The sequence below is a fragment of the Chelonoidis abingdonii genome, chromosome 2, assembly GCF_003597395.2.
Source record: "Chelonoidis abingdonii isolate Lonesome George chromosome 2, CheloAbing_2.0, whole genome shotgun sequence".
Classification (NCBI taxonomy): Eukaryota; Metazoa; Chordata; order Testudines; family Testudinidae; genus Chelonoidis; species Chelonoidis abingdonii.
Genome location: NC_133770.1, coordinates 117,441,118 through 117,457,450, shown reverse-complemented (window position 1 = coordinate 117,457,450; position 16,333 = coordinate 117,441,118). Strand labels below are relative to the sequence as shown.

The window sequence follows — 16,333 nt, the reverse complement described above, 5'->3', positions numbered from 1 at the left end:
CACTATAAGCCATGTTTTCTAATCCTATATTTATTCTCGTGGCTCTTCTCTGAACCCTCTCCAATTTATCAACACCCTTCTTCAATGTGGACACAGTATTCTGGACACAGTATTCTAGCAGTGGTTACACCAGTGCCAAATAGAGAGGTAAAATAACCTCTCCGCTCCTACTCAACAGTCTCCTTTTTATGCAACCAAGGAGTGCATTAGCGTGTTTGGCCATAGCGTTGAACTGGCAGCTCATGTTTAGCTGATTATCTACCATGACCCCAAATCTTTTTCGGAGTCATTGCTTCCAAGGATACCGTCTCTCATCCTGGAAGTATGGCCTGCATTCATTATTCCTAGATGTATACCTTTCCATTTAGGCTTATTAAAATTCATATTGTGTGCTTGCACCCAGTTTACTGAGCAATCCAAGAAGACTAAATGATGATAATTGACCATATCTTCAGACCAGTTTCACAGTGGTTAACAGAGAGGCCAGATGGCCCTGTGGTAAAGTCAGTGGACTCTGAATGAAGATCTGAGTTCTGGTCCCACCTCTGCTGGACATCTTGTGCTTTGGGCAAGTCACTTTAACCTCTTCGTGCCTCGGTTTTCTCAATGCACATGAGTGTTGTGACACTATCCCACTAAAGTATGTTTGGCACTAAGATGTTATGGTGATAAGCACAATATGAAAAAACTACAGATAAAGACCTACTAAACCTGCTAAATGAAGGTAGCCTGATTTTCAAAGGTGCCAAATGCTAACAGCACCCATGGGCTTCATTGGGATCTTCCATAGATTCAGAGAGTCACAGAATTTAAGGAATTTAGATCTAGTCTGTCCTGTGTATATCGCAAGCCATGGCATTTCATACAGTTACCCTGTATTAAGCCAAATAACTTGTGTTTGACTAAAGCATATCTTCCAGAAAGGCATCCAATCTTGATCTGTAGACTTCAAGATGGAGAATGCACCCCTTCCCTTGGTAGTGTGTTCCTGTGATTAATCACCTCACTATTAAAAATGTGTGCTTTATTTCTCCTTTGAATTTATCTGATTTTAGCTGTCAGACATTGGTTCCTGTTATGCCTTACTCTGTTAGATTAAAGAGCCCTTTAGTACTCTCTTAAGGTACTTACATACTGTAATAAAGTCACCACTCAATCTATATTTTTATAAACTAAACAGACTGATCTTTTTCAGTTTCTCACTGTAAGGCATTTCTCACTCCTCAAGTCATTTTTATGGCTCTTTTCTATATCCACCAGAACTGGATGCATTGTTGCAATATCACTTTTACCAGGCTTCCTGCTTCTGATATATAATTTCAGTAATTTTAGTAACTTTATTCCTTGTGTATCTCATACATTGAGATTGGCACCATATTTCTGCAGCAAAGCTGGGAGTGGATGACAGGGGATGGATCACTTGATGCTTGCCTGGTCTGTTCATTCTCTTTGAAGAACCTGGCATTGGCCACTGTTGGAAGACATGATATTGGGCTAGATGGACAATTGGTATGACCCAGTGTGTCCATTCTTATGTTCTAACTGTTGTCACCTCACATCCCACATCTCCCCACAGATGGGGAGTTCTGGGATGAGTGATTGGCCATAGTTTCAACTCAGAAGAAACCCTTGAAATCAATAGAAACTTTACATGAGTACAGACTCTCCTAGCCAAATTCTGCTTTCAATTATACCAGTGTAAATTAACTTCAGTGGAGTTAATCTGGATTTATGCTGATATAGCTGGGAAAAACATGTGGCCCAAATCTATTGAACAGTCACCAGGAGTTCCTTGAGTATGTCTAAATTTGAGCTGAGAAGTGTGATTCTCAGCTTGCATAGATGAACCTGAGCTAGTTCTGCTTGAGCTAGTGCACTAAAAATAACAGCATAGCCAGGGTAGCACAGACAGCAGCTCAGACTATCCACCTGAGCTCATATCTGCTCAGACCCCCTCAGTATGTATTCTGGCTACTAGCCTGAGCTGCCACCCATTGTATCCTGGCTACACTGCTATTTTTAATGCACTAACTTGAGCAGAGCTTGCACAGGTATGTCTACACGAGCTGGGTACAAACCAAGAAAGCCAAGGAAAGCATAAATGGTAGCAGAAGACAAAGAACAGTTTAAAAAGCAAAACAAGATGAATTCAGCTTGTTGTGGGGGAATGTAAGTGGCATCCTACTGGGATCAATATTCAGACTTTGGCTGTCCTTGTTTTTCAGTCTATAAATTACCTATCTGGAGGGACCAGCTGTAGAGTACTGAAGCTAAATTTGTTGATGACACAATAGTGGGATGACTAGTGAACACAAAGCACACAGCAGGTAAAATTTGAAAGAATTAGGGCCCGCTTTATAAATTGGCTGACATGCACCAAATGAAATGTAATGTTGACAAATGTAAAGTAATAGTCAAGCAAAATAAATACACGAACAAAATGAATGGAACTGAACTACAGCAGAAGGACTTTGACAGGGACCTTGAAGAGACAATGGGCTTCACTCTGAAAATATTTAGACAATATGGGAAAGCAATTTGAGACTAAGCAGACTCAGAATGCAGAAACTACACTGTGACCTTCGATGAAATACCATAATACAATATAGCTGTAGCTTTTCATCTCAGCCACTGTGTGGTATAAAATACTTTAGCTATCTAATAAAAGAGGGGCAGATTTTGAGACATGTTTATGCCATAGTAAGAAGAATGCAAGCCCCAACAGACCATATAAAGCACAGATCAGGAAGGGGGCTCTTAGTTACTCTGTGGGCAGGAGGAGTTTGAGCGGGGAAAAGAATTTGTGTAAACAAACTCTCCATACCCCACCATACTGCAGCAGCCCTGCATGTTGGCCTTAGTGTCTTTCTCCCTGTCACTGTTGAAGATACAGAAGTTATTACTGCCCTTTTGAGGATCTTTTCAAATGAGTTTGAAAATCTAAAGAATTGCTTGCATTCACTGTGCATCAGGAAAGAAGTCAGGACAAGAATTTACTGTACGTATGTCATAGCTGCTTACTGGTTTAAATAACAACCAGGTGTGCTTGTGAAGACAGAAAAGAGTCACAGGCCATGTGCTAAGGTGAAAGACGTTTTTACCTTCACATTTTTCTGCCTTAAGACATCAGAAAACATGAAATATTCACGCAAACATTACAAATGTTTCACCCTCATTAACATGATTTTTCACAGTTTTCACAAATAGTGAGAATTTTTTTCACAGGTCTGTGACAGACACTTAACTATAGCAAAGCAGTCAGCTGACTTTGATGTGTACAGAAAACAGCAAAAAGTATCCCATTATGAGGTATGGGGAAGTGGGATATAATTAGGCCATAGCTTGGAAGTTGTAGTAAAATCAGAATTCAAGCAAATTGTGTATCTGGAAAATGGGGAGAACAAAGAAGAGAATTAATATTGATGGCTCAATAATTTTGACCTGTTTTGGTTAAAATCTTTTCTTTCAGTTTGTTCTTCAAAATTCCAGACAACAGCTGAAGAGAGATCTGAGTCCTGCTTCTGATCTCACTTATATTGGCATTACATCAATATGACTCATTTGAGCCTGCATAACTTTTACAAAGACAAACTGCCTCCAAGCTCAACCTCAGAACTTAGCATCTTTTGCTGTGGTGAACTATTTTTTTCTTTCACAAAGTAATCATCTGCATTCAAAACCGTCCTTCTAGATAGAAGAAGCAGCAAGCTGACCACAGGACCAAAAACACAGTGCATTCCTCCTTCCAATAATTCTCCCCATAGTCATGAGGGCACTAATGGTTAACAGGGTGTCTCCATGGCCTTTTGGCTTGTGAGAGAGAATCCAGAAGCCATTCTATGGTTAATTATCAGAACTCCAGGTGAAGGAGAAAGTCTGCCCACCAACCCTGAAGAATAGTACAGTGGAATTAGTACTAAAGGAACCCTTTGATAGGAGCAACGTCTCAAGCTACCATCTAGTTTCAATTGCTGTTAGTTTATGTACTAAGAACATGGATTGAATGAGGCAGTGGGCAACAATCTAACTGATGTATCATTTAAAAAATTCTTACTGTCTGGCTCGAGGGGACAAAAGTAAAGGCAGCTGTGATTATGCCACTGAGTTACAAAACCAAAAATGTTCAGACTCCTTTAAAACACTTTTCTTGGCTAAAATACTGGGATTAAGAAGCCTTTTATTTGAACAATTTACAACACAATGTTGCAAGGCTCCCCTAATTGTTTCTTTCTATTATTTATTATTATTTAGTTTTCTTATTTGTATTATTATAACACCTATGTAATACAAACAACGATAATAATTAATCAACCTGTCCCTTACATGTTTTTGCCCAATTTTGACCCCTTTTTAAATGCGTACGTACAGCGCGTCGAAGAAGATGTCCTGCATTCATTTAGAACAGAAGCTTCCATATAATGGTCCACAGAAAACTAACTGTTCGCTTATGGTGCTCGCTCTCCTCTGTATTTCCATCAATAATATTGCATTAAAAGAGACTGTGATTAAATATTGTCCTAACATTATTTTTCCATGTATGCAATTGCTGTTGTTTCCACAGGGAAGCTGTATGACAGTGAATGGGCAGGACAGTACTATGATGTAGTCTGTGCTATGAAAACGCTTGAGAACACTGATATTGATGGATTTGAAGTCATCGTTAGACAAATACATTTAGTCCAGATTCATCAGAAGGATGAGGTTTCTGTAAATCTTGTGTAACAGCTGGTGGGGTGGCAAAGAGATGCATAGTTCTAGATAGACTTGGTTGCTTTCAAAAGTTCAGGTGTTTGGAAAATTCCAATCCAGAGCCCCAATCCTCCATACGTGTATGTGAGTAATATTATACTCATTATGAGACTACTCATGTTAGAGAGCTATCTAGGTTTCATAGACATGGTCAGATTGAATACTTGCATGAAATTATTCATGTACGTAAATATTTACAGGATTGGGGCCATAGAGAGGACAGCATTACTAGTCATATGTTTATAAGTATCTGCAAGAACTGTGATGCAAAAAAGGGTCATTTTTAGTTTGTCATATGTGGATTCCTGTGTCAGTCAGTGTCATGATTTTTTATACTTCTACAGACTTTCTATCCCTCAGTAAGTATATAAAACTGAATTATGTCTCATCAATAATGAAGTCAAAATTGACAGAATTCCAGCAAATTTGGGAAATATATTTGTGCATAATAGTACTTCACATCTCAGCTGTTTCATTCATTAGTGTTATTATGGATGCTGCGTTCTGGATTGAAACCGGAAGAACATATATCTGATTAAATATCTCTACCAGCTGTCCTTAGTTTTGAAAATGAAGGTTTTGGCAGTCAGATTATTGCTTAAATTAATACTAATCACTTCTTTTCCCCCTCTTGATAGAGTACAAACATATGACTGTGGAGAGAGAATAGCAGAATGGTTCTCTGAATTACTTGGTAGCCAGTGTCGCCTGATCAGGCAGAGTTCAGACTTCAAAAGAAATGCAAATCAGAAACATGAAAAAGGTATATCAATTTGACATGGTTATGAGAAAATAGATACTCCAGCTCAGCATATTAAAATATTAGCATGGCTCATATACTTTATGCTGAGAGAAAAATCCCCTCAATGAAGTGGTGTGGGGGAAGTCTTGAGATATTAAACCCAATAGGCAGCAAAGGGTACATATATGCTCATGCTCTGCTATGCTATTTCTCCATCTGTTGCATGTGGGGAAACTTTATAGATCTGCCTAAGTTTTTATGTTACCTCTATCACCTTTCCATTTGCAAATGTTATGACAATTAGAAACATGAAAAATCTATTAATGCTGAAAATATCCTTATGTTGAAATTCCTTCCTGAACAGAACAAATTGGGAAGAATGTTTAGAAAATCCAAATATATTGATTACAATTATAAAATTATTCCACAAAAATGGTGGGAGGGTATCTTCTCAGCCTTATCTCGATTCCAAAATACATTGCATCCCTATGAGCCTGAGAGGATTCATGCTTCTAAACTTAATAGGATAGAATCTTTCCTTAGCTACTGAAGTCTAATGAATAATTTCTTTATTTAAAATGGGTAAAGTCATTGGGGCGAGGGGTGGGGGAAGTTACCAGTATTATAGTCATTGTTTCTAACAATCATTTTATAATGCTGCATTGATTTTAGGTCAGGCTACAACAGTCTCGCTTTCTCTTGTGAATGAAGCACAATATCTCCTGATAAATACAGCGAGTATTTTACATCTGAAAGAGCAAATTACTAAAAGGTAAGAGCCCCCTCTGATGAGGTAGCCTTTTTATGGAATTATAGAACTGTAAGGGACCTCGAGACATCATTTAATCCAGTCCCCTGCACTCAAGGCAAGACTAAGAATTATCGATCATCCCTGACAGGTGTTTGTCCAACCTTCTCTTAAAAACCTCCAATGATTGAGACTCCACAACCTCCCTCGGCAGTTTATGCCAGTGCTTAACCACCCTGACAGTTAGGAAGTTTTTCCTAATGTCCGAACTAAACCTCCCTTGCTGCAATATTAGCCCATTGCTTCTTGTCCTATCATCAGAGGTTCAGAACAATTTTTTCCCTCCTCTTTGTAACAACCTTTTATGTACTTGAAAACTGTTATCATGTCTTCTCTCTATCAAAATCTATCATGTCTGTGGAGCTGGCATCCAGAATCATGTCATAAGATATAAATATCACCTTATTGTTGAGACATTTGAGATTTTTACTTCTCAGACTTTGAATCAGAGCAGGACAAAGCATGGTCCTGTCCCTTCCCACCACATAAGCCAGTGGAACTTCCTGCCACACTGAGAAAAGCTCCCATTTGTTGGTGACGCTTCAAACTGTCCCAGTGCAGTACCATGCCTTCATGGCACAATCTGGCCCTAAGAATGGAAAATGCTAGAAAATCCACCATAAATTTAAATTACTGCAGCATGTATATATCCATGGAGCCTACTCTAGGACTACTAGAGTTTATACTTATTTCCAATGGACAAGAGAGAATCTGTGGGCCAGGAAAATACAGTAGTCCAGGGATATGCAACCTATGGCACGAGTGCCGAAGGCGGCATGCGAGCTGATTTTCAGTGGCACTCACACTGCCCGGGTCCTGGCCACCAGTCCGGGGGGGGGCTCTGCATTTTAATTTAATTTTAAATGAAGCTTCTTAAACATTTTAAAAACCTTATTTACTTTACATACATATTTTATAGACTTATAGAAAGAAGTCTTCTAAAAATGTTAAAATGTATTACTGGCACGCGAAACCTTAAATTAGAGTGAATAAATGAAGAGTCGGCACACCACTTCTGAAAGGTTGCCAACCCCTGCAGTAGCCATTTCTCTCATCTATATATTTTATTATTTTTATTATTCCTGATGTACTAACAGCATGCTTGGTGGCTTGCAGACATGTAAAGGAAAAAGGTCTGTGCCATTCTAAGCAAATGGAGGGAGAAGGCTGAAATTAAACAGAAATCAGCATGTGATTGACCACTGTAATTTGGCACATATGTTAAAACCATGCATTTTTTATTGTTTTTTTTAAATATATGCGTAAAACAAATCAGTAGATCCCACATACATGTTGGTTATCATTTCCAAATTTACCATTTATTTTTCACAGGTTTCATCAAACCCTAAAGCCTTTACTCTGTTTCTACTGAATCCTTATTCCAATCAAGCAGTCAATGACTTCAGTAAGAGTATGGTCAGAGCAAGGAGTGAATAAAAGCTGAATAATAAGACAACAGACCTGTCTTAGCGTATTAATTAGTTTAAGTAGGAGTTCTGTCTAAAAATCAGTGGGAAAATATAGGCCAAACGCTTAAGGATTTGGTTCAGCACTTTTTTCTTCCTCCATAAATCTACAAAAATGATGAATTGCTGACCAAATGTCATTAACAGGAATCTGTGTTTTCCTTCTTTCTTATTTCACGCTTAACATTTTTCACACAAAAATTTATATGCTACTCTCTCTTAGTGACTAAGTACAGAACTATATAACCTCTTCTTGAAAAAGGCTGACTGCAATCACTTGAATTCTTTAATAATATTCTGTATTTCAAAGGAGATGATCTGCTCTCAGATCAAATAATACACTTTAAGACATGTTTTATTTGAAAATATCTTTAAGTATTATTTCAAGTTCTTTAAAACCTTTATGAACCCTGGGTCAGCAAATAGTAGCATTTTGAGAGTAGCATATGGTTCCTTTAAGATCAATTGAAAGTCTCCCTACTGTGTATCTTTTAGGATCATATTTATCTGTAATTCTTAACATGGAAATGAAGGCAGTTAATAACCATATGATATATTTGTAATATACTTACTTTCATGTCCCCTTCAGTGTTTTTCCAACAAAGTTCCTTTGAAAACAATTTCAGCTGTTTGCAGAAGTCAATGGATGAATTGCAATTAAAATTGTCCTTTACAAACGTAAACCTCAAACTCCTATATTAACATGTACCACAATCATACTTAGCTACTGATCTGAAAGTTCAGGTTAAATGACTGTACCTAACCTATCTGTCAGTAATCTACAAAAAATGCAACACATTTTCTTGTCAAAAAATCTGTCTGCAGAAATCTGTTAGGAGCACGCCAACATCTAAGCTGACAATATGTTTTAAGGTTCAGGCAACAAGTTACTCCAGTTGCTGGGAACAAGATATTAATTAGACTTCTCATCTAGGATGCAAGACTGCACAAGATAAGTCTCTTGAAGGAACACATGTTAAATTGAAAACATAACATCTCTTAACACCCTTTGAAACTCCTTCTCTCTTTACTGGAAAACTAAATATTCAGTGCAAAAGTGTTACATTGTCATTTTTTCTTAACTGAATGTTGCTATACTCATACAAAAATGGGGAATAAAAACAGAAAATCAAGCATTCCGTCAAAGACAAGAGAGACCTTAGAATCTAAATGCTAAAAGCTAATATTGTTGATTCGTTATTTACAGAATATCACTAGGACTAGCTTTCCTCCCTAAGTTGCATTTCAGATTCAATCTTCTTCCATCTCAAGTCTCTGCCCAGCACTTTGTTCTCGTTTCCTCCACTTTCCAACCTCACTGTCTTTCTTCCTAACAAGCCTCCTGCTTCCTATGCATGGGACTCCCTGTCTCTTTCCTTGTTGACCAGCATAGGTTGGAAGAATCCCCCCCATTCCACCATGCAGAGCAACTTTATAAGGGTGCTGAGGAGAGAATTATAGCCCAAGGGTGCAGCACCACTCTGTAGCTGTTTCTAAATCACTGGATGGTAACTTTCCAAATACTGAACTGCATGATTTATTTTCAAAAACCTATACCTGTGAAGTCTGTGTTAAAATTCTTTTCCCCCCTGAGAAACAGTTATTAGTTTCTTTACATATAGGGTGGTTTTATTTGATGAAAATTGGTTATACTTTGTAGACACTTTAAGTTTTCAATTCAGTTTTAATAGTTTTTCTTTGTTTTTACTTTTCCTATATAAAAATGAATCTTCCACTTTGCAGTTAGCTCTAGAGAGGTCATCTAAAACAATAACTGCAATTTAATTAACAATAAGAATTGTTATTGTTGCTGACCACCTCCCTGAAGATGGACAAAAAATGCCACCACTGTCTGACCTAACACTCGAGTTTTTTAGTTGAAATGCACACTAGAAGATGCACAGAATTATTTTTAGTTTTGTTTATTAAATAAATGTAATAAAAGAGATAGACCTGAACTAAGATTCTAGATCCAACCTCTGGATTTCTAATTGGCCAAAACAGAAACCTAGATCTGAATATTCCTAAAACCCAGCTTTTGTCTGGCACTAAACTATATTTCATGTAGCTGCAAATGCTTTAGCATGCTCTAATTATTGGGATGGCCTCCATGAACTTGGTAAGACACCCATATTCCCTGGATTGTTCAGTGTTTCCTAAGCAGGACATACAACCCACTCCTATGCCATGGTCTCATCTCTAATGAGACAGAGACAACAAATAAGAACCATAGATATGTTGCATTTTATGAAGCATTAAGCAGAGTCGATGAAGTTACTGTGTAACTCAGTGAATAAGCTTTTCTTCTTCAGAAATAAATATCTATAGCTGTCCTAGTTTACAGGTCCTGTGCCAAATTCCCCCCCGCCCCAAGTGATCAGTACATCAGCCTGGTCCTAATGCTAGCCCTTCCCCATCCCTTCTGCATCCCCAATTCTCCTATTTGCCTCCTCCCATCTAATGAAACTTTCTCATCTAGTGCAGTGACAAGTGCAATCCCTCTCCACTGCTAGAATCCCCCCACACCTGTCTCCACTGACAGTTCTACATATAGCCACTCCTCTCGAAATGTATGGGCTTCAAAACTATATCGAGAGAGATGGTGATCCACAAAGAATCAGCAGAGGCATATGCTGTTAAGGGGAGGAGGGCTGTCCCTTAGGACAACCACAACTATCAAAGCAACAGATAGTTTATTCTCTAATCCAGAAACTGGAAACACTGGCAGCAACAAGGTTTATTGCTTTCTCTGGTCCAGCACCAAGCTCCAGGGTTGTGCAGGGCCTCAATATGCAATAAATAGCACATCCCACCTATACCGAAAGCTGGGGCTCCGACAAAGTGTATGAACTTCCACTCTTTTAAAATGTAAATGTTCCTTCACTCCATCTCCCCATCCATGCCCCATCCCAAGCACAGGGAAGAAACCTGTGTAAAATGATTGCTTATTTACAACACACTTTTATTTCTTCCCTTATGAACTATCAGTAGCCCAGAGTCAATTCGTATTGACTCCTCTATGCTGAAGTTATTAGAAAAGAGTGTCTCAGCTGTGTGATGTGCTGTAATATTACTATGGAGAATTTTGCCCCCCAACAACTAATCCCTGGACTCTCTGCAGTACAGTAAGAAATCTTGGTTTTGGTTATGTTGGGGCCAGGTTCTGTAATTTGGTGTGAAAATCTACATACACATTTATTAGTATGCACATTTGTCTCCTAAAGGAAAAGTCATGCTATTTTGAACCAAATAAGCCAATTTTTTTTAAAACATACACGTCGGTTTTGCCAAGATAATTGCTTGAAGCTAACAATTTTTGTAGAAGTTTTTTTTACAGTTTTCCACCATTTTAATTAAAATACAAAAAAATTTAAAATATTCTGTAATATTTTCCTAAAATATTTTACTAAAGGAGAATCCTCTCTGTTTCCCCCGGCTTCTTTCTCTATTTTGGGTGACAGTTCAAAGCCCTCAGGTCTCAGGTGGTGGTGTTTTTTGAAGTAGTTCATGTGCATCTGAGCTTAGACAAAATTAAATAGCCCTCACATGCTTAGGAGTGGTGGAGCACTTGAGAGAGCATTCTCTGGAAATCCTAAGGCTGACATGTTCGTCCTACTAGCAAAGTTTCCACTTTACAAATGAAGGAGAGGACTGAGATTTCAAGGTTATAGCCAGCTTTGTGAAATTTGTACGCTATGTGCTATCTGCCACTCTGTCTCTCTCACATACACAGGTTTGCACATGCACACAAACACAACACACTAACACATCCATACGCTGGCAAATAAAATACTTGTAGGGAGGTGTGGAAATCTTCATCCGTGCATTTTTTTTTAAACGTCTGCCTTTTGGTGCAATCTGATGCATTCCAAAAAATCTCAGGGATAAGTTTTCTCTCACAACATTCTCTTACTGGTTTTGTTGCCTTCAGAGGCCACTGAATGTCCTCTGAGTTTTCCCCTATATTCGTTCTTCTTCCTCTTTAGTTAGAGTTAACTAGTTATTTGATCAGTTACCCAAAAGATCCACAAATGCAGTAGCACAGCCCTTTAATACAGTAGCTAATGCTGATATTAAATTACAGTGGTCTTTTTCCGGTGTGCATATTTATCATTGCAGTGCCACATACTTCCATATCTACCCTTTAGTTCCAGTTTACACCTCTCAAAATGCCTTCTAGCTGACTACAATTTTTATTCAAATAGTTAGCTGTCCCTTTATCATAATTTCTGTAATAAAATTGTGTTATAAACATGTTCTTAACAATTGTGTAGAAGAAAAATCTTATTGAATAAGACTAGCAACTAGATATTCTAAGTGAGAGAATAATTACCACAGGCTAATTAGCATGGTCTATTTTCTTCTCCTCTGGGACAGACTGAAAGATCCATTACCAACCGAGGAACTAATCCAACGCTTCCGTGCCAACATTGTGATCAGTGCAACAGAGTCTTTTGAAGAAGAGAAGTGGACTGAGATTTCCATCGGTGCTTTGTGTTTCGAGGTACATTCTAATTTCAGCAGTACTTTTCTGTTATAAAGCATTCTGACCTGAAAACAGAGCAATTCTTTGCAAAATTTAGGCCAGGGCTAAATGACAAACATGTCGGTATAACTATGTTGCTCGGGGTGTGAAAAATCCATCCCCTGGAGCAACTTAGTTATATCAACATAACTCCTGGTATAGATGGTGCTATGTTGACAGGAGAAGACCTCCTATCAGCATAGCTACCGCCTCTTGCAGAGGTGGATTAACTATGCCAATGGGAGAAGCTCTTCTCTCCATTGTAGTAGCATCTTCACTAAAGTGCTACAGCAGTGCAGCTGTCCCACTGTATCGTTATGCATGTAGACAAGCCCTGACTGTGATGTAAAGGCAGGTTCTGTCAAATATTGTCACTTCTTAAATTTCACCAAATCACCCTGTCCCTTTGCAAATGAAAAGCATTTTTCACCACCAAGAAAAGTCCCTCTTGGCAGTTTTTGAGGCAGAAATCTTTGCCTCTTATTTTCATTAAAAATGTATAGATTGAGGCACATCCACAGAATATTTTAGCCCAGATTATGAGAAGCGGCCTTCAATTTCAAATGCCCTAATTTTGGATGTTCACTTGGGACATAAAGTACCTCAAAATGCATACCCAAATCAGAAGCCATTTTTGATATTTTGATATTTTAAAAAAGCAATGAAGACAGTCTTTCATCACAGTTTGATTTTTAAAACATCACCTGACTTACAACTGCTTTCTTTAGTTAGGAGTTTTGCTTGTTAGTAAATATAAGTACTTTTAATGTAAAAATTAAGCTAAGAGGTAAAGTGTATAATCATGAATTTTCACTAGTTCTTGTATTTCTGCTTGACACCAAAGTGTCTAGGTATTGTTTTAGTTCCATGAATCAGAATTTTATAAAGTCAGTATTTAGCCCAGTTGTTTTTTAAGTTACACACCCATAAAATGAGAAATAATTACAGTAACAGTTACCACCGTGGCTAAATGAAGACTTGTTAATGACAACCACTGCCCAAAATAAAAGTTGTGCTGGACCAACGCAACCCTTTCACACAGTCACACACAAAGTTCATCACGATTGTCAGACACCTTTACAGCTGTGTCAAGCAGGAAGGGAATCAGCCTTATCAGTGTTCTAAGATCAGCTATGGGCTGATCACCATGAAGGCAGCAAGCCTGATGGAATCAAACCAAGGTTGAACGGTGCCATAGCAACAGTAGAGGCACCAAATGGAAGTTGTTCCCACACAAACATAAATTCCAAGCGATAGGCACAGAGAACATAGGATAAAGAACAAAACTTAGAAACATTTTGTACAGGCCACTGCTGAGTGATGCTGATTTCTATGGCTTACAGCCTCATAAGTATCTTGAGACACTGGAGTTGCCATCTTGAGTTGTCCGCATATGTGTGTGAGGGTGTTGTAGGAGGTGAGGGGTTAAGTTGTATTAACCTCCTGTGTCCTTTTCTGGATAGTGCACTCGATTAGATAACCCACTGCTGATACACCAGCTCTACAGAGGCCTTTTGGTCAGGCCATTTAATGGGAGATTGCATTCCCTGATTTTGGTGCATCTCTTCTCCCTATACATAATTGGATTAATGGAGATTACGGGCACTTTTGACTCTTGGGCTATGCAAACTGGGTGCAAGCTGTAGCAGTTAGCTGTAAAAGGATCTTACAGTACAAATATTAACAATTTCAGTGTCAATTCACTCAGATTGTCTCTTCCTATTCTTATCAATGTCTCTTTTTGTCTTAGAGAAAATCTTGCCATCTTTTTTCTATTATATTTAGGACTAGCAAAAGAAAATTAAGAAATCAAGGGTCTATTTTTGTTTCATGATTTATTTTAGCATTGAAAGAAAAGATCCTTAAATTCTACCACTGTTATATCACTTGTAATGTTAGACAATGTTCTAATTAGGCATGGGTGAATCAGCTCTGATGAAACAAGAAGCAACCTGGGCCTTCACCCAAAACTTCAACTTAAATTTCTCTGAGGTTTGAAAAATGTTTCAGCTCTGAACTTTAGCAGTTTTCCTGGTTTCTTTCTGGAATAGTGAAATTAGAGAGGAAAAAAAACCCCAAAACTGCAGAGCTGAACTTTGCGAAAGAAGGGACCAGCATTCAGATCGAGATTAAAATTTGGCAAATGACCTCTACCTTTGTAATGAGCCAAACAATGACTCCAGGTCCCAGCAGCCCAGATTTTTAAGGATATGTCCACACAGCAATGTGAGCTGTGGAGTTTGGGGGCTGGCTCCCACTCGTCCCCCTGCCAGTGCACACAGCCCAGGCGCTGCTGCACACTGCTCGGGGGTGGGGGTGGGGACAGAGTAGAGCAGGGGCCAGGAGGCTGTCCTGCAGGGAGTGGGAGCTGCTGTGGAATACGGGGTCATCCTCCCCCAGTCGTGCTGAGCTGGGAGCCCTGCTGCTCCCCATCCCTGCAGGGCAGCTGCTTAGTCCCTGCTGCACTCTCTGGCCTTTGCTCCGGGGCCTCCCTCCCTGGGGCTGCGTGTGCATCCTGGCAGCATGCACCAAAATCTGGCTGTGGACTTGTGACCAAGAAGCAGCTTTCTTTGCAAAAAGCTTCTTCTGATCCATCTGCATTGAAAACCCAGCAGTCTCTCTGATAGTATGCTGGCAGACAATGGGTTAACATTGATCTGAGCTGCTGCGCACAGGGAGGTGTGGCCTCCCTTTGCAGTAGAGTGCAATAGACTACACCACAGATTGTCAGCATAGAGAGGACTAGGGAAGTTGCCCCAGGGAACTCTGGGATACATCCAAAGGACTGCTGGGACTCCAGTCAAACTGGGGCCATGTCCATACAGGAAAGCAATAGGGCTCAGAGCCTATGTCCCATCTGAATATGGGTTCGGACTGTCCAGCCCTCCAGGGTCCTGGGACCCTCGGTTCAAGCCCTAGGTTAATACAATTGTTGTGTGGCTGCAAGGGAGGTTAGGCTTGAGCTCAGGCTCAAGCCCGGGCTTACATTGCTGTGTAGTGTCAAGTATGAGGGGCAGCCATGTTAGTCTGGATCTGTAAAAAGCATCTGATGAAGTGGGTATTCACCCACAAAAGCTCATGCTTTGTCACTTATTGCTGTGTAGACACCCTAAGGGGTCAAAGGTTGGTTGGAGGCTGGGCCAGGAGAAAGTTTTCTTGCTAGAGCCCATCTCTTACTGAAATATGGTAGAATGGCTACTCCCCTAGTATTTCCAGTCTGGATGAAATCAATGAGTACTAGTCAGTTATGCCTCGGATAAACTGAGTAAACCTTTTGAGAGTCACCAATCCTCATCATTATGCTTATTTTGATAGTATTTGTATATAACACCATAGATACACATTATTAATGTCAACTTTGTGTACCATGCCTAACTCAATTCCATGCCTAATACAACATTAATTGGCAAGAAAATAAGCCAATGGTTCAAGAAATTCTTGTGACAGAAATCTGAGTTGCCTTTATGATATTTTGTCAATGAAGAAGCCAAGTGTGAGACCTTAGGTAGCGATCCACATATGCGTCAACCGTTGATTTGTTTGATTGGTCCATATCTATGTATTTGTAGGAAATGTATCATCTGGAACATAGAGGTGGCTTGTTCACTGTTCTGCTTAATGATGCTGATAAATGTGTGGATAGCAGAAGTGCTGATGCAATGACTAGAGGCTGTCATGAAAATAACTGCCCTTTTCCTAAGCTCAGTGCACTGTAAGAGAAAGAGAGGCAATTGTTTAGCAGCTTGTCTATAGTATGTACCAGAAGAAAATATGACTTGCCTCTGCTTGTCTAAGCCCCTGTTCTTTTCTCAGTTAGCTATAATAAATGAGACACAGTAAGTTAAGAAATTTCTTTGTGGGTTAAAACACTTAACAAAGGACAACCTTGACCTGCAGCCAAATCATATTAGTATTATTATTATTTATTTTTTGTACTGCAGTAGTGCTCAGGAGTCTAACTCAGAACCCCATTGTACTAGGTATTATAATCATAGAGAACAGAGTTACATTCCAATTTAAAGTAGAGATTGTCTCAAGCAGCA

The 16,333-nt window shown here is 39.2% G+C and overlaps 1 protein-coding gene across 2 annotated transcripts in view; it reads left to right on the top strand.

Annotated features, from left to right (window-relative positions):
• The window catches only part of MOCOS (molybdenum cofactor sulfurase), a 381,792-nt gene that overhangs the window by 345,162 nt on the left and 20,297 nt on the right, over nucleotides 1-16,333 (top strand). For both annotated transcript variants that reach the window (XM_075062631.1, XM_075062632.1), the window contains exons 11-13: nucleotides 5,388-5,512; nucleotides 6,164-6,263; nucleotides 12,143-12,269. In XM_075062631.1, the coding sequence (XP_074918732.1) occupies nucleotides 5,388-5,512; nucleotides 6,164-6,263; nucleotides 12,143-12,269 (352 nt within the window). The remainder of the gene's footprint in view (nucleotides 1-5,387; nucleotides 5,513-6,163; nucleotides 6,264-12,142; nucleotides 12,270-16,333) is intronic.